A 27,474-nucleotide genomic window follows, 5' to 3' on the forward strand; every position below is an offset into this window, starting at 1 on the left:
GCCTCATTTTAGTCAAATGTTGAGACTGCTAAACGTTTAGTGTGTTTATTAAACAAAAACTGTGCAATGTTCCCTGCTCCAAAACGTGGAACATGGAAGGCCCTGACTGCACCAGGTGGTTATAATGTTGAGGGGGAGAGGGAGTGGGCAGCCATGGGGGCCCAACTTTGCAAAACACCAAACCTTGAGGCAGCAGGGGGAATGCCACATGTGAAACTGCTGCTGCTCAGTTTAACTAAATGTTGCAACTGCCAAACATTCGTGTGTATAATAAAAACTGGAATGCTGCATGCTCCAGAACTTGGACAGCTCCAGGGGGCTGCCTACCTTTGCAAAGACTGGTACTCCAAAGAGGGACACAGGCCTGTAGTAGCCTGTCCTGGTGGTCTGGTAGGCCACCCCCCACTTCTCTTTGGGGCCCTGTGCCTACACCAGCAACCACCAGTGGCTGAGGGTAGCAACTTGGCCCTGTAAGGTGGGCTGAGTAATGTTGGCCCTGGCAGTGGTTCTTGGGCCCTGTGGTCCTCCTTCCCTTCTGTACTGTTCCACCCTGGAGTGGGCCTTACTGGACAGATTTCTGGCTCATCGGACCATGGATCAGTGGCTCCCATGTTTCTTATCTCCTGTCCCAGAGCCCCTCCGCCCTCCATCTTTCAATCAATGCACAGTGTGAGGCATTCCCCATTGGGTGCCATCCAGGGCCTCACCCCCATGGGACTCTTGGTCATGTAGTCCCATGGAGGAGTCCCTGGAGCAAGGCTCTCCATGCGCGGGGGGGGGCAGAAGCTTGCCCTACCAATCCAGCCTGGGATGGCAATGGTCTGTCTGCAGGAGGTGATGCTGATACCACTTAGGAGTGTCATTGCTAGATCCCTGTGCATAAATTCCTTATCCTGGTACTGCAACTGTCTCAGATCCATAGCAGCATATGCAGCCTCCCTCAGAGATTGGCTGGCCATCTATAGACCTCATTTTTGGACCTTCACAGCATGTTCCTGGGCTTGGATGACTTGTTCAAGTGCCATGGCACTGCAGGTGCAAGCAGTCGCCAATCTGCCCATAGTAATGTCCCACATCTAAGTCCCCTTGGGTCCTTATGTCACTGATGCTGTCTGTGCACATGCCTCCAGCACTATACAGGTGTCCAGCTGATCATGCTGGATCCAGCATCTCAGGCTCCATAATCAGGCCTCCTGTACATGAATGCAGAGTCAGCAGACAAGGGAGATACCAAGGGACCTATGTTGAATTCCCTGTCTGGATCCTTTCCCCCGCCCAGGGCCAGAAGCCATACAGCTCCTCACACCCCAATGCTGACCATGGCACAGAATGACTGCATTCTGCCTCCCAACTGAGAAAACCTGAAAGCCTGGTTTCCATCTCCCTGCTGTGGGAGCCAGGCAGTTTGGGAAACTAAAGCATTAGAGCCTGGAGGGATAAGCCTTTTCTGGTTCTCCGGGAGCAGAAGGAAGGAGTGAGTTTCGGGGGAGGGGCGTTGCTTGGGGGTGTCCTATTTCCCACTGCACCTTATCAGCAGTGATGCTCATTTGTAGCTGCTATGTTGAACGGCATCTGGAGCATCGCCAGCAAAAATGTGCAGTTCCACCTGTTGGTTACACTTTAGCTGTGGGACTTGGAAAAAGTATTCAGTGTACATTGGGGATGTGTTTGGGAGCATAGCAAGTATCTGGGTCCATTGCAAGGCCTGGCTACAGTATGGAGATTTTATTGTAACTGTAGGACTTCTTGCTCAAGATCTGTAAGATGTTCATCCCAGACAGTAGGATCAGAGAAGATATGGTTGGATGTAACATAGAGCTCACCTGGAGACAATGGATCTAGTGGTGAGCTTGGGGGAAAGCTGGTAGTGTGAAGATAGATGTGGCAGTTGGTTGGTTTCCAATATAATGTGGTGGCAATGTGGTCATTACAAACATCCACTGTAGTCTCTAGAAAATGAAAAATAGAAAAAAGAGTCTGGTCTCCTTTCTACTTGGCAATCACTGAGTTACAAATATTAATGTTTCCCAAGGTTGCATATACATAAAGAATAAAATTCAAATTTTTCCTAATAGTAGAGGTAAGAAAAAAGCTTTAGCAATGATCAATATAGTAACAGTATACCTAGTCACAATTTTGAAAACAATCTTTAAATTGGCTAATGTATAAGTGTTACATCAGGACTTAATCAAGCTAAAATTAAAAGAGAGAGAGAAATAGGGAAAGATCTTATTGCAAATTATGTAGAATAGTCCTATATAAAGCTGACTGCTAAAAGAATTCCTGGTCTTATGATATCCTGCTTTTTTGAAAGAGACAGGATCTTGTTGCTTAAAGTAAGAACTAGAAGCCAGTAACAAATAAATTATCATCCTGGACCCTGCAGAGATTCCTTCTATTGTCTAAGATAAATCACCTAATTTCTTTGTCTTGTTTTCCTATAGGAAAAATAGGAATAACTCTTATTAATCTTGCGGGGCAGAGGGTGGCAGACTGGGAAAGCATTTATCAGTTAATCTTTACTCAGTAATACAACTTTTGTAAAGTATAGAGTTGACCAGCATGGAATCTTTCTTTCTTTCTTTCCATAATAATAGTCATGCTCAAGCTTTGAAAAAACAGGAAATGAAAGAGTTAAGATAGACATCTACACTTCCACCCAGGCCTCACCCCAGGCTTTAGAGCTGACAATAGCCAGTGGAAATTAGCTGCAATTATTCCATCTGTGTTGGGTGTAGCTACGATGTGAGAATTAGTTGGAGAAGCTTGGCAGGGCTATGATTATGATATTTGGGGGACCTACCTGACTCTGCCTGATCCCAGTATGTTCAACAAAGCTTATGTGTAGTGGAGGCACAGGAGTCATCCTCTTACTGGAGACGGCTAATCAGCAGGGAAGTAGGAAAAGTCCAAAATATGTAGGTTAAGTGATAGGTAAGTGAAACTATTGTATTTGACTGCATCCTGTACATATGGGTGAAGCACTTATCAACTTTAGTAGGTGGCGTGGTCCAAATGTTTGATTATTCAATTCTATAAAAATTCAAAGGTTTTATGAGTGCATATGCTATATAGTTATTGAGGTATGTCTCACAGAAGGCAGAGTTAAGGTTGTATAGGTCTGTATCCTAACTCTTTATTTTCTGGCTTTCAGAAGTTTGAATTGTACTGAACTTGATATTCTAGAAAAACAATATCTCTGGACAACCTTAATTCTGCTAGTTAAGATAGTAAGCTTTGTTAGTAATTTGATTAGTGATAATTTAAGTAGCTACAGTTCTGTAGCTTTGCAGCTGAGATACTGCAGTGTCAAGATAAAAGATACCATGATTCCCCATCTGTCCTGAACACCTTGTTATAATGAAATAGCTATTGTGGTCATGTTCTGAAATGTTAGCAGGTGTGCTGTTGCTAACAGGGCTGCAATAACTTTAAGCAGATGAAAAATGCTGGTGCCTCTTTCTTCATCCCCTTCCTCTACCACACCACGCATGCCACACCATATCCCTTACCAGTTTTTAGCTTGTGCTCCTCATCCCCATCACAATTAGTATTTTAGAAGCTATTAGCTTGCTGCCTTGTGCCTTTGTTCCTTTGCACATATTTTATTTTCTTACATATCACACACCCCAAATAAAACAGATGCTTAGTTTCTGGAAGGCAAAATGTAGAAAGAAAGATTTTTCCAGAGTCATGGCTGACTATTTGACATAGTAAGTCATCCTGGAAACAAAGAGCATCCAGGAAATGTGGAATCCCAGGAGAAAGTAACAGGAACTTCCTGGTATGACAGCACAGCAACGAGGCTGTTACTCTAATTGCCAATTGCTTAAATTACGAGCGAGACTTTATAAAGGGGGATAAGGCAAGGTGCCACATTTATTGATTACATCAGTTAGACATAGAGGTTCGGATACACCATTCATACAAACACACACTGATTATCATACGCATCATTACACACAGGCATACACATACACAAAAGAACTATTCCATCCACACATACACCAGGTATAGTTACCAGCAATAGTTGCTCAATATCAGCCCAGGGTGGCTAACCTGGGCTTATTGAGTAGATGATGCTGATTTGAAGATAGCAGATTTGAAGATAACAGCTGCAGCAGGGTGAACAAATGCATCTGTGCTACAATGAAACAGCAGTAGTGAAAGAGACTCACCCAACTTGGCATTTTCAAAGTGTTCGTTATAGGGATTGGCATCCTTTGTTTTAGTGTGTGGCAGGGCACTGGTTGTGCGTGCCACTTTAAGGACCCAGACAAGCAGCCAGCAGGTGCTTGATTGCAGCGGCCATTTTTAGATCTTTGGCCACCAATATAAACAGAACATTTTGCTGCTGGCAGGTCAGGCAGTAACACTGCTGCAGCCTGTGGGAGCTCCCTACTCACCACTGTCACACCCCACTGCCGACACTGGCACTGCTGCCTGTAGGTGGTCGCCATGCCCCACCAGCCTCTGGGGGCATGCAGCATTCAGGGTGCCAGGGAACCCTAGCAGGGAGTTCATTGGAACCAGGGCCATGTGAAGGCCCATGGCCAGCCTCCCTGTTACTGCCTGGCTGCAAGGCTGCTTGGAACATCCTGGAGGTAAGGGAGGAGCTGTAGGGAATGGTTTGGAAGCTCCTGGTCCTGGGTATGACCTAAAACTGCACCCTGCTCGGAGTGGGTGGCCTGGTGGGGCTCTCAGTGGCGTGGGAGCCCCTAGGAATGCCAGGCCAGTTACCACCCCAGTGAAACATGGGTTGGGGCACCTTAATAACCCCAGCTCCCACAACCAGGTGGGTTAACCCCTTGTAGGGTCCAGAAGGTGGACCCAGGAGAAAGAGTGGGACTATAGACTCAGAAGCCTGACTTGAAATCCCCCGACTGGTCAATGCTGGGGCCAGGACTGGAAGGGTTGAAGGGTCAAGGGCCCACTGGAAGGGACTCCCAGAGCCAGGGCCTGGGGTTCCAACTGGCCTGGAGGTGAGGCCAGGGCCTGTGTAGCCAAAGGTCCCTGCTGGACCACACCTGTAAGAGGGAACAGCTCAGGGAGCTAGGTAGCCTCAAATGAAGGCAGAGTAGGCTACCTGAGTGGAGGGATCCAGTTGGGGTCTGGAGAGGAGTATTCTGGGGCCTAGTGTGGGGCTGGTGACGTTAACATCTGTGGATACCATCTGCGAGGCTTGGGCTGCGGTGTAGGGGAGGAACAGATCTGCAGATAGAGCCCCCTGGCATTGGGGCAAGATAATGGGCAGCTTCCCACCTAATTAACAACTTAATTAATTAACATCAAGGCCTGGCAGGCGAGAAGCTGGGTGGTTGGCCCAGAAACAGGTGGCTGGGCCAATGGCAAATCGGCACCGAGAAGGCCCCCTGCTACACAGTACTTTGGGGGTTTTCCATACTCAGCTTCTGTTTTTGTGGTTGTTTTTCTTTTGTCTTCAGCTTATCTCAGCCTTGGAGTGTTCTTGCTGCCCGTCTAGCAGGATGGGTGCATTCCTTCTCCTCATTATCTTGTTTGTGCCCTAGGCATAAAAGGGATTCTTTAGCCATTCATTACTTAGTTTACTGATTGGTAACTTACATTTGGCACCTTGTTGCTTACATAAACATTTAAATCTTCATTTCTTGTCTCTCTGCCATTCTCTCACCATTCACCGTTTTACACACACTCATACATAAAGGCTATGCAGAGTTCGTTTACTTATATCAAGCAGAAGGATACAAAATGGAGTTTTTAAGTTGCTTACAGGACAGGACTAACATGGTTACATTTTACTGCTATTACACTCTTATGTTAACATCAGCTACCTTAGTTCAGTTCATGCTACAAGGCTAGACCCCAGACTCTCCAAGGGCAGTAGTAAGACACAAAATATGGATCATTAACTTTACTGTGTACCTCAGTAAATTGAAAACTTGAAGGCAGTCTGAAGTGTGTGGATTTTACAGCACATAGCTGTCTCTTCTCAATTCTAGCACTGGTAGATACCTCAGCCATGAGGTATCTACCATGTATGTATGTATGTGACTGGTAGATACCTCAGCCATGACTATTCTTAGCTCTTCATACACAAGTTCTTCCTCAAATGCTGGATCATATGGAGGGCATGGAAAGGACTTCAGACTCTCACAATAAGAGTCCCCCAGATCCCAGCACTTGCATGAAAAGCCACTCAGATCTTCCTTAGAACAGAAACCTTCCACCATGATCCTGGCTTTCACATACAGAGATAGAAAGGGCAAGCCTCCCAAGATCTCTCCTCATAAAGGAGAGCAGGAAGAGGGGATCAGATACGCTCGCAGAGGTAGGGAACCTCTAAATCCTGGGTCTGTTTGGAAGGAAGGACAGAGAGGCTGATACCATATGGAGACCCACCAGATCCTGATACATGTAAGTTGGGGACGGCAGTAAAGGAGGCACAACATATCCAATGAGACTTGCCTCCCAGCTCTTCACAGGCATAGGATAGAAGAATGTGGGCTTGACAGGTATCTCTGCCATAAGGCCTGCCACCCTCATGGCCATCTGCCCAATGTCAACTACTTCCTGCTTGCCTGAGTGCTTCCAACCCTTTCCCCTTCCTTACTACTCACACACATTTAGTCCTTTTCTCATGTTTGTCCTGCTCCTCTACTCTATCCATGAATCCCATTCCCAGAAAACCATCATGGGTGAAAGGGGTGTGTGGGCCCTCTCCCGATCCCACCTGGATCGCCATGTGCGAGTTCTCTCTCGATCCCATCTGGGTCGCCATGTGCAAGCCGGGGGCGAGCCGGGCCCGTCTTTGTGCACACAGGCTGTGGCCGGCAGCCCGGGTACACGGGGCTGGAGAAAAACCGCGGGCGCGGTTTGGTACGCTCGAGCTAGAATCAGTCACGGAGGCGTAATGGTTGATTGAAAAGATTATTTACTTACACCCAAGGTGGTCACAGTGTAGGCTGTTCAGCTTTCCAGGCACAGCTCCGCTTGAGTTCTCGGTGGAGGACTCTAATAAACTCGGTTCCTTGACCCCGGAGTGATTCAGGCTCCACGGGTTCAAGAATTCGTTCCCACAGAGCAGCTATATCTCTGTGAGTGTTACTCGGTTCCCAGGTCCCCCGGAGCTGTTAAGACTCCGTGGGTTCGACAATTGGGTCCTTAGTTGTTAAGGCTCTGAGGGTTCAGTAAATAGGTCCCCCGGAGTTGTTGAAGCTCCGTGGATTCGACAAATTAAACCTCTGTTGCCCTCTTAAGGAAAAAGCTGGGTTCGTAGGGATCAGCAGCGCTTAGAGATCTTCACGCTCCTTTCCCGAACTCCACGTGCTTTCTCTCTCTCCAACTTGGGCGGAAACTACCCAAGCCTTTTGTACGGCTAGCAAGCCAATAGCTAGCCGCCACGTATGCCTACATTTAGAACCGGCCAATAATGTGGCACGAATCTAAATACAAATGGCAGGAACTCCTTTGCATCGTGCATCACTATAATGCAAAAGAAATGCACTATGCAAAGAAAGCTACAGAACTGGCGGGAAAAGCTCCTGCACGCGGGTTCTCCGTTACAACAGAACACTCCACCGTGCAAAAGAGCTGCAATTTGGCGGGAACATGATGTAGCGATGCCGAAGCACACACAGACAAGAAAAACCACAACTTTGGGTTGTGACAAGGGGTAATTTTATTTTATTTTCAGAACTAGTTTGGCAATTCTGGAACTATCTGCTACATTCAAATTATTTTTCATTTATAACGCCTTCTCCTACCTCTCTTTGAGGAAGGCTATAGCATGATACCTGCCTTCCTCCCCACTGTCCACTCTGCTCTTTGACTTCTGTCATGGGTCAGATTCAGATTGATACTGGCTGGATGTAGGTCACATTCAGTGGCACCAATGTCTCCTTTTCAGCTATGAAGCTCATACAGAAACTGGCAGGCTAGAAGCCTCTTTGCCTAGTTAGTCTGTCTTTGTGTTGTGCTATCTGTTTGTCTGTAAGCATTAGGTTTGTGCCTATGTTGAGACCAAACTGTTGCTTTCAATGTTGTTTCCTCAAGGCATAATGGATGCCAGAAGCAATTAAGAGCATTCAGAGCCACTGTTTGATCCCCTGATCAACTGAGTCTGATGACAGTTTCTGCCTTAAGAAAACTGTTGGGGGGCTACATAGGAAGCTCCTTCCTCAACGGTCCCCATGTTTGGAACATTGACCTTGCCCTGAGCCACCATGAGCCACAGCAGATTTCATACAGTCTGAGTAAGACTGGATTTGAGAGACCTTACAAGAGTTGACCTTTAAAGAAAAAAGGAGCTGTCAACCTGAACTATGGCAGTACCAGTGCTCTACTAAAATAAGGTGTTTCCTTTCTTTGAAGATGAAAATTATTATATAAGTTCAAAGTATTATTATTAAAGCTATCTCAGGATTAGGGCCTTGATTTTGTAATTCATCTTGATTTGCTTGTTTTTTGGACTAGTACTGAAATGTTAACATAATGCAGTTTCCCCACTGTGGGTCCAATGAAGTGTCTCAGGCTTGCCATTTGATGACAGATGGCATTGCAGTGATTCTTGTCTGTCGAGGTTCAGAACTTCTCTCATCCCTCCCTCAAATCATTTGCTGAGTTTCAAGTAATTACACATGAAGAAATTTGATATATCATTTTATATCACACAAAGGATTGCAACCCCCTGAAGGCTAAATACTATTGCATTTTCACACATCTAAGTGGCATATAGCTGTGTAACAGTGACATTTGGCACTTACACACAAATTGTATTTAATTTCCACTGATGGCAGGGCATAAGGATGCTGCATGCACATACCTGCTGAATGTTTGTGGGGGTGGGAGGTGAGCAAAAGGATCCTGCTCTCTTTTAGCTCAGATACCAGGGAGCAGAAGATCTTGCTTCTAACCCTCTTCACCCAGATGGCATTTACAGCCTGCATTGCCTACTTCCTGAGAGAGTTCTAAGCACAAAGCTGTAGATTACGCATTGCTCAGTGTTCCCTAGCCCTTCTCTTGAAGCTAAGTCACCACACCTTGCATTTAATATTCACTGAGTTAACCTGAATAAACAGAATTGGGATAGCTTTCATTTCACTAGGAGAAGAGGCCCAGGCTACAGCCCAGACACCTCTGTTTCAGGGCACTGCTCCATCTCAGTGAGCCACCCTCTCCTTGGGCTGGCTTCTTGCAGGATACAGTCACTAAGTGGGTACAGTGGAGAAACGAGGGGTGGGGGTGTCCAGGCGAGCCCACACATGCCTCTTGCTTCCTCTCAAAGCAGTTTGAGATGCAGCAAGATGCATGCTGGAAACAAGAAAACATTCCCCACACTGCATATTTCCAGTGCAGACTCAAAATTTGATAGTTGGATATCCCATCAAAAAAAAAAAAACCCTGGCAAAAAAGTGGGGCAGGGCACAGTCCAGGACCATGGCCTGAGACAACCAGAAGCTCGTGTCCTCCAAAGAGACGCTCCAGTAGCCGGCCAGAGCATACCTGTGCCTGCCCCTTGCACTGATGCTGCAGCATGCTGCCTGCCCATGCAGGGCAAACAGCATTGCAGGCTGCTGCGATCTGGACCTGGGTTCCATTCCAGGTATGTGGGGGGTGGAGGTGGGAGCTGTGAGGGTGTGGGGGACCATGAGGGGGGCAGCTCAGGAGGGGTGGGTCCCTCGTCTGCCCACTGGAGGGCCCACATCTCTCCCCGCGCAGCCCCAACTGCCCCGCATGGCCCAGAGCTCACCCACAGCAGCAGCGGCCATTGGGGGGCTCAGGGCCCTCCTGGCACAGACCCCCACATGGCACAGGGCAGCGTGGCTTGGCCCCAGCTGCCTGGCACCTAGCATTGCTTCTGCCATATCACATAGGCCTGGCTTGGCGTGGTGCTGTGCACCTACAGGCAGCTCTGGGCCACTCAGGCTGTCATCCAGGACTCCGCACCACTCACAGGGACTGCTTGTCACACTGGTCCAGGTCCTGTATGCATGGAAGCAGTCCAGCCTGACAGTGTGCAGGGTTTGTGCACACAGGACCCAGCCTGATGTGACAGGTGGTCCCTGCAAGTGGCACAGGGCCCTGGGTGAGATCCTGAGTGCCTGGGATCTGCCCGAAGGTGTACGGTGCTGCACTGAGCTGGGCTGGGCCTGCACGATATGGCACAAGCAGGCTGGGTGCCAGGCCACTGAGGCCAAGCCATGCTGCCCTCCGCCGCATGGTGGGGGCTGTGCCAGGAGGGCCCCAAGCCCCCCGATGGCTGCTGCGGGTGACCTGTGGGCCATGTAGGTGGGCATGTGGTCTGTGGGGGGGGGCATGTGGGCCCTGCGGGGGGGCTGGGGCCCTGCAGGGGGGACAGGTGGACCGTGCAGGGATCTTGGGCAGTGTGTGGGGACATGTAGGCTGTGCCCTGTTGGGGGGTAGAGGACCCACCCCTTCTGAGCAGTCCTCTCACACCTACCCACACACCCCAGCTCCTCCACATCCCTCCACACCCACAGCCCTTCCCACCCCACTCATGCAAACCCCACATCCCCCCATCACTGCCCCATTGTGGTCAGCTGCCGGACAGGATCAGACCTGCTGGCAGGAGCTGTGGCTGCAAGGGCAGCTGTCCCCACATCCTAGTTAGTGGAGAGCTCTAACTGTCCTATGATAAGAAAACCAAAAGTAAACATCAAAACATATAGATATTTAGAATTTATTTTATTGTGATGATAAAGACACTGGTAGGCTTCCAAACTGCTTTAAAATTGTAAATATAAAACTTTGTCCAACTGATCTCTCTCTCTCTCGCTCTCTCTGTGGGTGTATAGTAATCTTTTGTTTTAATTGTGGAAGAATATGGGAACATGGATTTTGGGGTATTTTAAAGAGTGAATTTGGGATTTTTTATTAGAGATTTTGCAGTTTTTAAATAGGGAACACTGGGATTCCTGCTAGTAAGACAAGTGGCAGGACCCAGGCAAAGGAACCTGCTCAGGGCTGGCACCAAGGACCCAGCTGGAGGCGACTGACCTCCTGGCTACTTGGGGCCAGGAGGACGTGTCTTGACAGTTCAAAGCAGACCACCACATTGGGAACATCTTATGGGCAATAGCTGCCCAGATGGCAGAGTGGCAGCACACATGGCAGTAGTGCTGCACAAAGGCCAAATGTGCAGCCACAGCCCACTGGCCCAGAGGCCCAGATGCCTCTGCTGTGGCCATGCAGTCTCTATCTGGGTCTGGCAGGCATGCAGCCTTGGGGCCTCATGCTGTTGCAGGTGGCAGAAGGTCATAGCCAGACTACTCAGTGAGTAGAGGGGGCAGAGAACTCTTGGTTAGAGCTGCTTTAGCAGTCCAGCTGGCATAATGGGCTGATTCCTTGGAGTCTGTTACTAGTGTCCCCAGAAACCAATTGGTCAGGCCCTAGAAGCTCCTGAGAGCAAGTAGCCCTGAGCTACTTGCCAGGGCAGCTTTTTATACTGCTGGGGCCAGCACAGGACAGCTTTTTATACTGCTGGGGGCAGTATACATGGGTGCTGGCCTGAAGCTCTAGCTTTCCTTGGCTGTAGATCTGGGAGGAGCTAAGTAGGGTTATTTTGCCCTAAGTGGCACAACTTGCCCCACACCAAAGTGCATGTCCAGGCACGTGCATTGAGGCAAAAATCCACAGCTCAAATTTGTGCTGCTGCAAGTTTTGAGCTGCTGCAAGTGCATATGCCTGCATGTGTGCACATGCCCTGGGTGAGCATAGTTACGCTGAGTCCCAAACTGTGCAAAAGTGCCAAAACCCATAGTTTCACAGCTACGTAATTACCAACCAGGCACATGAAAGTTAAATAGGTTCTGGGCTTTAGCTAATCTATGGATAAATATGTATAAAATAAATGGAGTCCCGTAGAAGAATGTGATATTTAGCTAGGGGAATAGAATAGGGTAGAGTGCTATTCCATTACTTTAATTCATTATTTGTATTTCCCTAGCACTTAAAAGACATAAGCAAGTTGTTTCAAAGCAGTGAAATGTCATTTACAAGCATTTTAACGGAAGACATTCTAGGCCCAACAGGTTAGTCAGGAGATGTAGACAAAACATACAAAGGAAAGCAGGAAAGAAGTTATGAGCTGGGAATTTAAATGTGTGCCTCCTGACCCACCGGTCCAGTGCCCTGTCAACCAGCCCTTGTTCCCAATAATAATGACTATGATAAACAATTGTATTCATTTCAGTGAACAAAACTCCAGTTCAGCACTGTGAATGCTTTTCACAGTTGACTCAGCAGCTTTATTGGATCATTATTTACTGTTTAAGCATTGGAAAAGGCTATCCAGAGAGGATGTAGAAGGACAAATGATGATGATCCTGCCTTGAGCAGTGAGATTGGACTGAATAACTTTCTAAAATTCCTTCTAGCCTTACATTTTATAATTCTATATGATTCTAATCCTTTTCAATCACCAAACTTACTTTAATGCACGTTGTGCAAGCCAAGGACTCCAAAGTAGTGTTGCAATAAAGCATTATTTGTCTTCACTTGCCAGAAATGTGACTGTGATGTGATCATGTTCTCTAATTACTCATTGGAAAAATACACATTCTTCATGATGCAATGTAAATGTAAGGAAGGGAACAGCTATTCAAATTAGGTTAACACTTAGATATTTCAGGGCAGCTAAGCACTCAGACAATTAAAGTGGAATAAATTTAGCACAGTTCATGTTTCCTACCTAATACAACAAATAATTATCACATTTACTCAAATACAAGATGAGATTTCCCCCCCTAGTTGGCATAGGGGGAAAAATCCCTTCGTCCTATGACCAGGTACAAAAAACTCCCTAAATACATTATCTATCATTAAACTGCTGCCAAAAGCATGTGCACAGTAATGGAAACCAACTATGAAGTTGATTACATGCAGCTAACACTGAGCATGACTAAAACACATGACCCACATTAGACAAACATGCTGATGAGAACCTACCACAAGAATAAATTAGTGTCATCCATCTGAACAAGGCATATGGTAGTGCCCATTAAGTACAGTCTCCTTCACTGCCAACTCTTATCCAAATCATGGTGAGTCACAACATTGCATACAGTTCACCCAGAATCCCCCAATTGGCCCTTCTCTCAGCCTGGTTCATGTGATTACTTTGGTCCCACCCTCTATGAGGTGAAGCCAGACCAAGTTGCCCTGTGCCTCACCAGTGAACTATGTGGTAAATCATGAGTCCCTGGCTTTGAACTAATATAATGCATGGTTTGTACTACAAATAAGTAGGTACCAAAGTGCTACTCAAAAATGTGTTTAGGAAGTACTTGTGCTAAAACTTGCAACAGTTTCGAAAAAAAGGTAATGTGTCAATTCTGGATAATATAAGTGCATGTACACTATACGCAAAATGCTACAACCATATTTAATTTCAAGGTTATTGTTTTTCACATTTTCTCCTCACTTTCACGTGCTCAGGAAGAACAGGGTCTGACGGTAAAGAGAGCGCAAAGGGACTGCCAGAAGAAAAAACTGGGGTAGAAACAGAAAGCAAAGGGCTTCCTGACCCCCCCATCCCTGGATTTATTTTCCTAAATTCAAGGCAAACCTCCAATAATTAGGTTGTACACGTGGAAAATTATAACAAGATTATAATTTTTTCATATATAGAATCTAATTATTGGGGGGTCATCTTCCATTTGAGGAAGTACAGTATCCCATATCACAACACAAATCATGTCTGGCAATTCTCACTCTGACACACTTGGAAATTTCCGTGCTTGTATTTTTCATGGAATAAATACTGTGGCAAGAAATAAACAAATGCTCTTAATATACCCCCAGGTGAAGTCTGATTTGTAAAGGGTTACATTAATAAGACTCGAAACAAAGTGGATTCTAAATGTTAGCCAATATAGCATTTGATAGTGAACAGGTTTAAAATTGTATTGTTAAAAGCTTAGTTGCAGAAAAAGCTCTGATAGCTAACAGAATGCACTGGGCAGGTGATAGAATTAGGCCATACGCTCTTCATATTGTTGCTGCTGATTGTGATAGAAGAATATAATCTGAAAGGTTTTACAAGGCTGTGAATAATAAGAGTTGGCTCTTTCACACTGATTGCAGTTTGTCCAGTGGGCAGGCTACTCTCCTCAGCCATTTGTTTCAATTACGTTTTGGGTGCCAATAAAAATAAGAGATATGGTGTAAGTTTTTCTGTAACAGTAATTATCTGTTTTCGTGTATCAATAAACTTAAACTAGACACTTGGGAAGAGTTAGTGTGATTAATAACAATGTTCATACTACATTTCCTCATTCATACATATGCTCTGGAGAAAATCTATAGACAGCCTGGAATAAAAATATTAGCATTGTATATAACATTTTAACTTAAATTCTCCTCATGTACCTGTGCTGCATCCACAGAATTCATTGGGATTTGAACATACTGTTCAGAGAACAGAGTTAACCTTCCTGTTATGAAAGATAGCATTTCTATATCTCATATTCCTAGTGACTTGATTCTTATTCCATTGTCTTCAGTAGAAGCAGGATTATACCTATAAAAGGCAAATATGTATAAACCAAAGCTACATGTTTGAGATAATGGTACCTGGAGAGACAGGAAGACTTTGTTTGGGGGGAGGCATTTGATGTTCATTACTGTAGTGTCTGAGCACTATGATATGATATTGGTGCAGCTTTAAAATAAAGTTAGTCCATATAGGAAACATTTATTAATTTGTCCACTTGGAAGAAAAAATAAATTGTCAAGAATAAATTTGTAATACTAGAGTTTGAAAGGAGATCTTAATTAATTGTGAAATTACTAAATTGAACTAATTTGGTTGTATTAGAAATGTATATATATTATTATTTCCTCAGGCAACAATTAAAATGTTTATGAGACTATGACTGCAAAAATGTCATTAATTCTGATTGAACCAAGCCCACTGAGAGCTGCTGTTCTGCATCTTATAAATCAGATTTTCATAGTTGTTGTGCTATTACAGTATGTAATAGGCTCGACTGTGGGACTGTCACATGGGTGTGAAACTGGTTGCAGGGTAGGACACAGAAAGCCTAAATGAATGGATTGGTGTCATCCTGGCGAGATGTGGGCAGCAGCATACCCCAGGGATTGGTACTTGGCCCAGTGCTGTTCAATATTTTTATCAATGACCTGGACAAGGGGGTGAAAAGCCCATTGACCAAGTTCACAAACAACACCAAGATATGGGGTTCTGCGGACACACCCGCAGATAGGCTACAGATACAAGCAGACCAGGACAGGCTGGCATGTTGGGCAGAACAGAACCAGATGAGGTTCAACGTAGAGAAAATCAAAGTGCTGCATCTGGAAAGGAAGAACCCACAGCAGACCTACAGGCTGGGCATCACTAACCTGACTAGCACTACAAATGAAAGGAATCTGGAGGTAACAATAGACCCCATCATGAATATGAGCTGGCAATGCGACGTAGTAGCCTCTAGGGCCAATAAAACTCTGGCATGCATCAATCGATGCATTTTCATTAAATCCAAAGAAGTGATTCTCCCACTTTACTGAACATTGGTGCAGCTGCAGCTGGAGTATTGCATCCAGTTCTGGGTGCCACACTTCAACAAGGACATGCTAAAGCTCGAGAGAGTTCAGAGAAGGGCCACCTGCATGATCAAGGACTTGCATGGCAAGCCATATGAGGAGAGGCTGAGGGATCTCAGACTCTTCAGCATAAAGAAAAGAAGGCTGACCTGACTGCAGCTTACCTCTATATCAGAGGTGTACATCAGGGGCTCGGTGAACAACTGTTCACCAGGGCGCCCTGGGAGAAAACTAGGAACAATAGCCACAAACTCCTGGAAGACAGTTTCTGGCTGAAAATTAGGAAAAACTTCTTTACAACTAGGGTGTCCACATAAGCTCCCCCAAGAGAAGGTGCGATCATTTACCCTAGAGGTCTTCAAGAGAAGACTGGACAGTCACCTGGCTGGGGTCTTCTGACCCCAGATGTCTTTCCTGCTCATGCAGGGGGCTGGACCCGATGATCCTTTGGGGTCCTTGCCAGCCTTATGATTCTATGAGTCTGTGTCCTAATGAAAATCTGATTTCACAGGAATATTTTAATGTGTAACACTGAATTTAATTTTACAGTTTTGTTGGACTCATTACATAGTGGACACATCTACACATGCACATTTACTGCACAGTAAATATGGTGATCTACACTGACTTGAGTGTACATTTGATATCTGCATCCTGCAGGTATCAAATTTACAGCCAATTAGTTACTGCACAGTAATGCATGATGCCTTACTGCGCAGTAACACTGTGTGTGTGGACAGTCCACACGCATTGTTAATATACTTTAACACCTATACGTGTAGATGCTGACCTATTCCCTCTTACTGCACAGTAATTTACTCCACAGTAAATTTAAGTCAGCATAAATACACATGTAGACATGCCCAGTAATAAGTAACAAGATAAAACAATGATATATGATAAAGAATCAATGGCAATGTACACAGTATGATAAAATAATGAAATATTAACAATAAAAACAGTGTAATTGCGTGCACCCTTCCTTTGAATACAACTATCAGAGAAAGAGCTGACTAGTGTTATATTTAAACTTTAAAGATGTAAACTTTAGTTCCTGTTAATAGGAAAGTAGGGCTGGAAGGGACCTGCAAGTGTCATCTGGTCCAGGCCCTTACTCAAGTATTGTGTATTCACACAATCCATAAATTGTGAGGGCAGAATTCTCTTTCCTTTTGTGCACCTAAATGGCAGTTTTCTATTCATTTCAGTGGCATGTGAGGCATTTGTGTGGTGTGAAGATTACAATGCTGCCATCCCTATGCTGTGGACACATAAGTGTGTGTATGTGTAGACTAAGTGTGCACAGTAGATTATGCACTGGCCAGGCAGGCACATGGCTATACAAGCATGCTCCCACTGGATATATACAAGTGCATGTAAGTCATGAACATTTAGCCAGCCAGAATCACATGACTAATGACTGTTAAATCAATGAGAAAGAGGGGTCATCCCATGTTTAAACTGAGAGGTTATTAATCCAAAACCAGGGACTCATGCTTTACCACATAGTTCATTGGGGTGGGCCCCACCAAAGTCAACAGCATTTCAAGTCACAGTGACTACAGCTAAGCACTGCTCAGTATATGTGTTTACTCCAGATACCCCCACAAAGGATCAAGGTGTTAGTTAGCCCCCACTCAGTGACTAGAATTGGGTGTTCTTGTCACAAGTCCTGGGATACTCCAAAAACTTACATGCAGGTGAGGCACAGGGGAACTTGGTCTGGCTTCACCTCATAGAGGGTGGGACTGAGACTGTATTTGAAATACCATTCCAATTAAAAGCCTTTGTTTTAACTTGCTCATAACTTTCCTGGGGTTCCTGTTGATATAATTTGCTTGAGGCAAATTGTGTATCTTGCTGAGAAATCACTATGCAATCTCCTCTTGTGTCCTCCCTTTTGGATAGAACTGAATGATACATGTTTTCCCACCTGACCTCTTATCTACCAAGAAGCAGTTGGTAATAACACAGCAATTAGCCCTCTCATACCCCATTCCAAATCATCAGCTTCTGTAGTGAAGACTGCAGTGAATACTATATCTAACCAATTAAATCTCCTTCCTTATCTCTTCATATACACTTTCCCATTTTCCCTTCAAGTAAGCATGCATCACAGAGGCCCAACTATTCTTGGTGGTAATATCAGACAATTAATCTCCAGAAAGGGATACGTTACTGAGTTTGCACTCGCTCCATTTTGTCTTGTGTTGTCATTTCATTAGATACACAGGGTTTTTTTTTCATGCAGCTTCTTAAAAACATATATATGTTTTGTTATTTTAGATACTACAATACAAAAAGCTCTATGCAAGACATTGAACAATTAAATGCTATGGAAGGTACTGTTTGGAAATCATGGGGAGGGAGGTTTGTCCCCCACTGTATACTTAGTTATCATCCTTAAGCTCAAATTTTGAGTATTACTAATGTAGCTCTTTGATAGTGAACTAGGTACAATTTTAAATGAATTAGGACAGCTCACAGTTTAGCCATGTTGTCAATCATCAACTTCTATATCAAAAAGTTTAGCATTTCAATTAACTCTATCGCCCCATAGTTTAGTTAACTGTCTGTTTTACAGTAATCGTGAATTTAATTTCAGATGCCTCTGTAATTATTTTTTACATATATTAACGTAAATACTTATCTTCTAATACATTTCCTAGCTGAGACCAGATGAAAGAGGCTCTTTGTTCATAAATCTGTAGGTAGTAAATTACTAGAGATAATAAACACAAGTGGGACAAGTACTCAACAAAATTAGACTGTTCTAAAATGTATTTCACCAGGACTTCTTGTGGAATGTGATTTTTTTCTCTCACTATAGTTGCATAAACAAAGTTGAAAATACAATACACGATATCTATACATGAAAGAAATATTTAGGAATTCTCTGAAATGTACACATAGCCTCCTACCTCAGTGGAAGAGTTTTGAGCTTAGTTTTTGAGCAGAACCTTTAAATGTTATGGCCTTGACCTAGAATTGGGGTTAGGATCAGAGCCAAAGCCGCTGCCCACCTCCCTGCTGCTTCTTTCCCACCACCACCACCACCTTTGCCTTCCCAGATCTAGAGCCAGAGCTGGATGGTAAGTGCCAGCAGCAAGGGAGTGAGGGGGAGCCACAAGTGGGGGCGCAGGCAGGGGAGGCAGATGTGAGAGCGGGAAGGGAAGTGGGAGAGGGCAAGTGACAGGGGAGCAGTCAAATGTTAGGGGGACAGGTGGGAGGGGGCAGGGTGTGGGGGGGGCAAGGGACAGAGGTCAGGCTGCTTCACCCCCACATTGCATGTATATTTGCTTTTAGTGATATAGTGGTTTTAAAACTGTGGAAGTATGTTTCCAAGAAAGACATCACAACTTTACTTTAAATAAACTTTTTCTGGAGCTTTCAAAAGCTTCATTAATCACCCTTCCTGGAGTTTGTATATTTTCCCCTGTTGTTGTCTAAAGCAGGGAGGTATTCTTCATGTGAAACAAAACAGCTATTTTTACTGACTGCTATAGTGAATGGTGTAAACGTGCAATTAACAGAGTTACAAAATCTGTTGGTGGAATTAGAATGTAATTATGTTTACAGATTGCTACAAATAAAGAAATCGAATCAAACCACCATGGGAGAAATTACAATGACTGACATGAAAATATAGCTGCTGAATATATCTTATTTCTTAACAATTTTCCTAAGTCTTTTGATTACAAGGTGTATTCTCATGCAAAACTGGTAAGTTTGTGTCAGATACACATCAAGCAATATAGTTGTTTCAAAATACCAAATATCTGAATAGGGTTGAGGTTAGGGGTTGAGTTGACACTGGCAAAAACAAATGGGTAAAGAGAGACAAAACCTTTTTTACTAAAATGTTTAAAATTCATAATAGGAGTCAAGACTAGCAAGGACTTGATGCATAAACATGCATTATTGTAAGGCAATATTAAGAAGTAAAAGTTAGCTACTTGTGAGTGAACCATAATTGGTTTGTTCAGATTTTAGAGCCTGGGATATGTTTCTGCTTAACTTCATAAGTTAATGCTTGATATGATCTGACTGACTTAGGGCTGCATATGAAAGAGTAACCGCACTCTCTCTCAGTCTTAAGAGCTTGTTTTTGCTTTTTGTTTTTGCCACAACTTGTGATCTTTTCTTTGATTGGTTGTAACTATTTTTCTAGACTTTTGATCTCTCTTGACTTATACTTGTATGTTGCAAAACATGCAGCTTCTCATAAGTAATGCCCACATTCTCTGTTCCCCTGTGAAAGTATTTGGAATAAAAATTGCACTCTTGTCTCCCCCAAACTTCTCATAAAATACTGGGGCTTTGATCATTCCTAGCTTCTAGTATCAAGGTACTGATAGAGAAATGGAATGGAAAGATGAGCTAGAAAAGATACAGGAGAACCAATTCCAAGAGCAACACCTCAGGATTGTCCCTTAAGTCCAACTGCAGTGATTTTGGAGAAGGAGATGCATTATAGCTAAGATATAACAGTGGAGATAAAATGAGCTAATCTCATTTCAGAAATCATCTGAAATAACTTTTCTATACATCATAAAATTTTGACTTTAAGGTCAGCTATCTCATTGTTTACGTGTGTGACTTGAAAGAAATATTTTATGCCACTGGGAATGGAGAACTGAGAGGCTTATAGGTTCTGATAACTCATGAAATACTGATTCATAAAGCTGTCAGTAATGGAAAACTGAGTATTATACATCCTATATCATATAATTTGAAGTGGAATTCTTGAATTTTGAGAGCAAATATTGGGAGAAAAGATGCACTTACCCAGGATATGGGAGACCATACGTGATCAGCATTCTGGCACCCAGCCCTTCCTCAGGTGTCATGTAGCCTCCCTGGGTTTGGAGTTGCCCAATTTCACTTCTTCTGAAAACATTAATCACTAATCTTTATTATGTGCACTGTTTCCTTCCGTACAGGCTGGATGAGAGGGTGTCACAGGCAATACTTGATTTCAAAAGAAATATAAGAGAGGAGAAAGTCAGCCAGTGCCCTATAAGGTGGGCTGGGCTAGTATCAAACAGTAACTACTTTTGTTTTTTGGTTTCCTACAATTGGAGGGGTGTGTGCATCTTTTCTGTACATCCACAGTGAAGCTGAATCACCACAGAGCATCTGGGGCAGAACCAAATTGCTTCTGAGCATTGTCAGTAGGGGCAAACAGTCGCATAGGATGAAAATGTAGCCATGTAAGGAATGTAGGCATGTAAATGCAAAACAAGCTGTTATGTGAGGTGATGTAGAATGTTTTTCTGTAATTTAAATACCTAAAATGTGTCATTTGTGTGTCTTAGCAGAGAAATAGATTTCTGCCCTGTATGTATATTGCAATATTAGGATGGATGTACATATCTTGGTATGGTGTGATGCATATAGAAGTAATGCATTGCACTTATATATTTGAGGACCATGTGCTTAAAAATATTACATTTCAACATATTAAAAATATGGCAAAAATGAAATTCAATAAAAATAGAAATGAAATTATTCAAATAATTTTATGATTTCTCTTTTCTGTTTTCTAACTCATTCACATTGGTGCTAGAGTAGAATTTTTGTTTCAGAAAGGCTATTAGATTCAGGAAAATATTAAAAGGTATGACATCACCTTGTATCTTAGTGTTAACAGCTAGTCTGGATTAAAATCTTTCTTCTTGCTAATAAGATGGATCATTAAATAGCAAAGTGCACGATTTCAGACTTTAATGGTCAGTGCTATCTTAAATGCATCAAAATAACCCCTAACTGTATCTCTGTGAAATGTTAAAAATCAAGTTTTGATATGCTTAAATCAATTTTCTTTTGAGTCAACTTTTATTCCTTCAGGTGCAAACAGAGTACTCGTCAATAGTTATGGTTTGGTGGGAGGGAGGGAGCAATTTTGTTATCTATCAACTAACACATTAAAATTTAAAGTTTTATGTCAGAACAAATTGTGAACAAACAGATGTCCTAGCCCCTTGTCACAGTCCAAGTGCCCAAAAATGTTGCTGTGACCAAATGTAGTCACAGTTGGGGATGCTTTATAGGTTAGGGCATCTGTTCATTTATTATATATCCTAGGATTTCCCTGGCAGGGGGATTCCCGCAGTTTATATATCAGGTTGTCATACCCTAATTCAGGATATGCATCTGGAAGTGGAGGACAATAGCCTTGGGTGACATATGTAAACGCCAATGAAGTAGATCAGGTGTGCCAGCACATATTCTGACACAGCTGATCCTGCTTCAAATATGACATCTGTTTTATACCCTTAGAAGCAGGAGGTTTTTGGTGATATCCTTTATTGGACCCACTTTATTATTTCTAGACACGTTTTTGGGCACAAACACTGAGAAGCAATGACTAGAGGTAGGGCACCTGAAAGTTTGTCTATAAACTGATCCAATAAAAGATACCAACAAAAATAAAACTTTGCTTCTTGCATATTTCCTAGACCATTATGGTTACAACAACATTTGAACCCTTTTATTTCTTAGTAATTTATCAAGACGTTTATTCTCTTTTTTGGTTGCAGGGATGACATGTCAAGCCCGAACATCATATACCGAAGATGAGGTTCTTTGGGGTCACCGGTTTTTTCCTGTTATTTCCTTAGAGGAAGGATTCTTTAAAGTAGACTACTCCCAGTTTCATGCAACATTTGAAGTACCTACCCCACCCTACAGTGTGAAGGAACAGGAAGAAATGCTTCTTATGTCCTCCCCTTTAATAGCACCTGCTGTAAGTAACAGTAAAGAAAGGAATAATTCTACAGAATGTCTAGATGGTCTAGATGACATTAGTACAAAGTTACCTTCAAAACTGCAGAAAATGACTGGAAGGGAAGACTTCCCCAAAAAACTACTAAGGATGAGTTCTACAACTTCAGAAAAGGCTTACAGCATGGGGGACTTGCCTATGAAACTTCAGCGAATAAGCTCAGTTCCTGGTAACTCAGAAGAGAAACTGGTATCTAAAACTACAAAGATGATGTCAGATCCTATGAGTCAATCTATGGCTGATTTGCCACCAAAACTTCAAAAATTATCAGGAGGAGGAGGAGGCAGAATGGAGGGGAATCTTCCAGCAAAACTGAGGAAAATGAATTCTGATCGATTTACATAACATGAGTAGACTTTTAGGTATTATTTAAAGATTGAATTCCTAGAAAATCAAATTTGGGCAGAAAAATAACCCCCCTGAAGAGTGTGATAACTAATAGGTGAAAGTTTCCTTCAAACTACATGCAACTTGCAACATCCATATTCCTCCCAGATAATGGTGACTGTACTGTAAGTAAACTTCAAAAATAAAAGATCTGAAATCCTTCTTGGGGTTATAGAGAGCTAATATTAATTGGCATGTAGTATCACACCAAGCATGCAATAATAGTGTGCAATTTTTGCATATAGTTTTATGGCATGATTCTTACTTTATTTATATTGTATATTCTGAAAAATATGTAAAGGGGGTGTTCCTCTCCCCGATATTTCTTAAGGATAAGTAGTAGGTAAAACATGAGTGGGTAACTTTCAGGGCAAGTTATAATTTAATTTCATTTTTCTTTTCCTGATGTGTAGTGTGTGCTGTTTTGTTCAAACAGAGTAGTTATGGTGCATGTTTTCTTTCCTAAGCCAAGGTTATAGGCATTAGCCAATTCTAAACACCAAATCTCTTAGCCTTAAGTCACTTGCCATTTTATAATTTGCTTTAATATCTTTTTTTCCCCTGCCATTAGGACATAGGGAGAAATTAAAATATATTTCATTTGAGGTATTGATAAAAAAAAAACCCAAAAGAAAATGTACTATTTAGGGCTGGGCCAAATAATCCCCAAATAGATTTTAGCTAGATGGAGCAAAGTACAAAGAAAATCGTGAAATAATTTTGTTTCATGGTTATTAGTATAAATATAACAAAACACTTCAAAAGAATTATTTTGCTTGATTTCTGGTGCCAATACTATTGGCCCAATATGGAAATGATATAAATTATTTCTTAAAAACAAGTACATACATTTCGTGGGTGATATTTTGTCCTTAGTAAAGTCCAGTAAAATTCCCCTTAATTTCAGTGGCACTAGGGCTTCAGCCTCCATTTTAGGCAATAAACTGAATTAAAACTGACTCTTACTTGACCTCCTTTAATGTAAGTAGGCCTCCTTTAATGATTAGGGATCTTATAAACTGAACTGACTTTTTCTAAGTTGTCAAACTTCTATTGCACATCCAAAATATGTCAATATGTTAATGTTTTACACAAAGCTTTCCTAAGCAACTTCTTCTACTGTTTGGGAGTATTTTCCCATACTACTTTCTAAGTGATGAAAAGGTTTTTAAATTTAAAAAATATTCTCAGATGAAGTTGCCCCAAAGAGTATTAAAATAAAAAATGCCAACTTTTCATGAATGTGTGAGTTTCTAATCTTACTTTTTTATTTGTTTGTTTTCATTTTTGTTTGTTATGATGTTTGGCATAGTATATGTACCTGTAGTCAGCTGTGGGTAAGCAGCATTTGGTTAGCCATATTCTGCTCCAAGGAGGGTAGCTATCTTAATACACTTTCCAAAAATTAAACATCTATACAGCATACATCACAGCATCTGATAAAACCCAGTAATCGATGACAAAATGACATTACCAGTAGTGCAACCATCCAGAAGTCATGTGGTCATTAAGATAGGTCTGGCTCTTGAGGGTTTCCATATTGGCCATCAATAACAGCAAAAAATAAAAAAATAAATAATAATAATAATCCTGGTCTCAAATTGTTTGAAGTAATTTGTATTTTATTAACAAGATGCATTTTGGGACCACAGTGAATAGAATATTTTACTCTAATCAGCATGTATAACTAGAACTGATTTCTGTAATATATTGGCAGTTCTGATTCAAAGGGCTTTGGACTATGTAAATGAGATTTAAATGGGTGCATATTTTAGCACTGTATAAATAATAACAACAGTAATAATAATAACAGATCTACCAATATCTGTATATGTTCATTTTTTGTAACTGGTTGCAAGGAATGTAAAGCAAAGTGTTCTATGTTGCTAAGTGAGTAATACAACAACTGGAGCTCAGCACTTTTCCTGGGAGTTGCAGTACATGATCTGTCATCTGTGTACTTTTGGATTTCATGGATACTTCCAAAGTTTTTCAGAGTTTATAATGATTTGTGACCTGCATTGCATGCTTCTACACCTTCAGCTAAATTGTCAGCTCTGTGCACGTTATTGTTAATGGGAGTTGTGCGTGTAATTCCCTGCGTGCTAGTACCATGCTCTAATGCCTAGTGAGCAAATTTCTAGCGTTACAAAACAAATTCTGAAAAATTGTAAACTACTTTCCCCCCTTTTGTTGGAACTCTGCAAGAGAGAGTTTCTTGAAAAATACATTTAGCTTCTGCACTAGGCAAAGCTGAAGGCCCTATCAAAAACCATGTCTGGAACTTCCATTTCCTTTGTTTAAGTTTCTGCAGCATGGAAGCTAGGCAGTCATTTTAATATTGGATCTTACTCTAAAGATAGTGACATCAGTAGCATTTCCACTTGAGAAATTTTGGAGTGAATTTGTGTATAAGAAATGAGTATAGAGGGAAAAATATTAATTGAACATTGAAATACAATGAGAATTTGCATTGTCCCTAGAAAATACAAGGCAATGGTTGGTGAACAACAAGTTATTTAATAGACGAAATAGCTTTGCTCAGAAATGGAAAGGTATTCTGTTTTTTATCCGATTTTATTTTTGATGCTGCAGCATACATTGCAATTGAAAATGTTCAGTTATGATTCATTCATAAGAACTGAATTTAAGTAAATCATTTATCTTTCCCTGCTGGGAATGAGGCTGCTGAGCCCTGTGGCATGTAGTACAGTATGATGTATGCTAATATTAAAATATATATGTTTTTCATTGATAATACACTGAAATCACAAACATGGATGATAAATTACTTTTGAAAGTTTTTTAGAAACTACTGTTTTTTGAGTTAATATTTCATTTCTTCCAGTAAAACCACTGTCATTTCATAATTTACATTTTAGCCCAGCCCTATTGCTTATGCTAAAAAAGTACTTCTGTTTGACTGCACAGCAGGTCTGTGTTCTCTACTGCTGAATTTATGCTTGAATTATATTGTAAATTGTATATATTCAGATTAGAATCAACTAAATGCATTTTCTGGCATGCGATCTATAATTGTATAAATGTATAAGTTTATTTCGATTATACAAAACTACAAACTCTTGTATTCATTAATACTGCAAGCTCAGTTTTATCTAAAGCTATATTAAACTTTAAAAAATTGTTGGGTTTAAATGTCACTGTGTGTTTGTTTTTTTATCAGATGTAACAAATACCTATGGGTTTATGTGCAAATGAATGAATGTTAAGTTTTTGTGTAAAATTATTAAAAGACAAAGGTAAGTCCTTAAGGTTAGGCATTTACTGTGTAAAATGACTGGTCTGCTTCTAATCAACAAATCCAAGTGGAGCATTAGGCAGATCAGTTAGATGAATCCATAAGGCAGTAAACAATGTTTCTGAAATTATTTTTGGCCTGATCCATCTCCCATTAAAGATAGTGGAAAAATTTACACTAACTTCACTGGGGATGGATCATAATTATGGTGACCAGCTGGGAGGAGCTGATGGTCCATGACAGTATTGACCCCTGGCAATCATTAGTCCTCAGAAAATACCTTGCTTACAAGTAATTATTGCTCACTGCCTATACAATATTACCTCCAGGTAATTTTGCCCTCTGTCCCCACATATGTCCCCTGTCGCACCTCCCACGAGTCAATACCAAAATTTCTAACCATTGGAGCCAGGGGGCGCAGGGGCGGTGGGGGGGGGGGACGTTTCTAATGTAGAGTAGCTCTGTGTCTCTTTGAGAAGCTTTCACATTAGCTAACTCTAGAGGTATATGTTCAGTGTTTTCGAGTGTTGGTTTTCTTAAACAAATTAGCCTACCAGGCTTTGTTTTCAGCCAGTTTATAACTTGACTTTTGATTTTGTGGGGAAAAATGTGCCACAATCAATTGGTCATAAAAATTCCAGGTGGACATTGCAAAATGTGATTTGTGAAGACACAGCTGTCTCAGAAAATGGAGGGCAACTGAAAATCAGGCTATTATTTTATAGTGTTTGAGATATATACATAGATAAAGCAGATCGAATAAAGTAGAATTTAGTAAATGAAATGTTATTCCCCAGAGAAAAGGTCTGTTGGCTGCCGATCAAATATTGCTCCTGTGACATGCAATGTACTTCTGAGAGTACGGAATAGGTTTGTGGTTATGGAGTGGGAGGGTAATAGAGATATCATTTCTTTTCTTGATTGAGTCATAGACATCCTTGGGGCTTTGACACTGGTGATATTTTGTAACCATTTTTCAACCTGCTCAGTTAAACAGAACTTTAGCACTGACCAAAATAAAGGCTGGGTCTGCCTAATTGCAAAACTGGTTTGAAAACCAGTGAAGCCAGTTTAGTCAATGGAGTTTTAGCAGTCTAAAATGGTATGCATTACTATAGATTCATAGATGTTAGGGTCGGAAGGGACCTCAATAGATCATCGAGTCCGACCCCCTGGATAGGCAGGAAAGAGGGCTGGGTCTAGATGACCCCATCTAGATGCTTATCTAACCTCCTCTTGAAGACCCCCAGGGTAGGGGAGAGCACCACCTCCCTTGGGAGCCCATTCCAGACCTTGGCCACTCTAATTGTGAGGAAGTTCTTCCTAATGTCCAATCTAAATCTGCTCTCTGCTAGCTAATGGCGATTATTTCTTGTAACCCCCAGGGGTGCCTTGGTGAGTAAAGCCTCACCAATTCCCTTCTGTGCCCCCATGATGAACTTATAGGCAGCCACAAGGTCGCCTCTCGACCTTCCCT

General features: G+C 42.2%; 1 protein-coding gene across 1 annotated transcript in view; it reads left to right on the forward strand.

The window, feature by feature from the left end:
• KCNJ3 (potassium voltage-gated channel subfamily J member 3) overlaps positions 1 to 25,855 on the forward strand; it is a 195,829-nt gene extending 169,974 nt beyond the window's left edge. The window contains exon 3 of the mRNA XM_006025324.2: positions 22,107 to 25,855. Within this exon, the coding sequence (XP_006025386.1) occupies positions 22,107 to 22,696 (590 nt within the window). The 3' untranslated portion in view covers positions 22,697 to 25,855. The remainder of the gene's footprint in view (positions 1 to 22,106) is intronic.
• Positions 25,856 to 27,474: the final 1,619 nt, after the last annotated feature.

This window comes from Alligator sinensis, unplaced genomic scaffold (assembly GCF_000455745.1).
Source record: "Alligator sinensis unplaced genomic scaffold, ASM45574v1 scaffold788_1, whole genome shotgun sequence".
Taxonomy (NCBI): domain Eukaryota; kingdom Metazoa; phylum Chordata; order Crocodylia; family Alligatoridae; genus Alligator; species Alligator sinensis.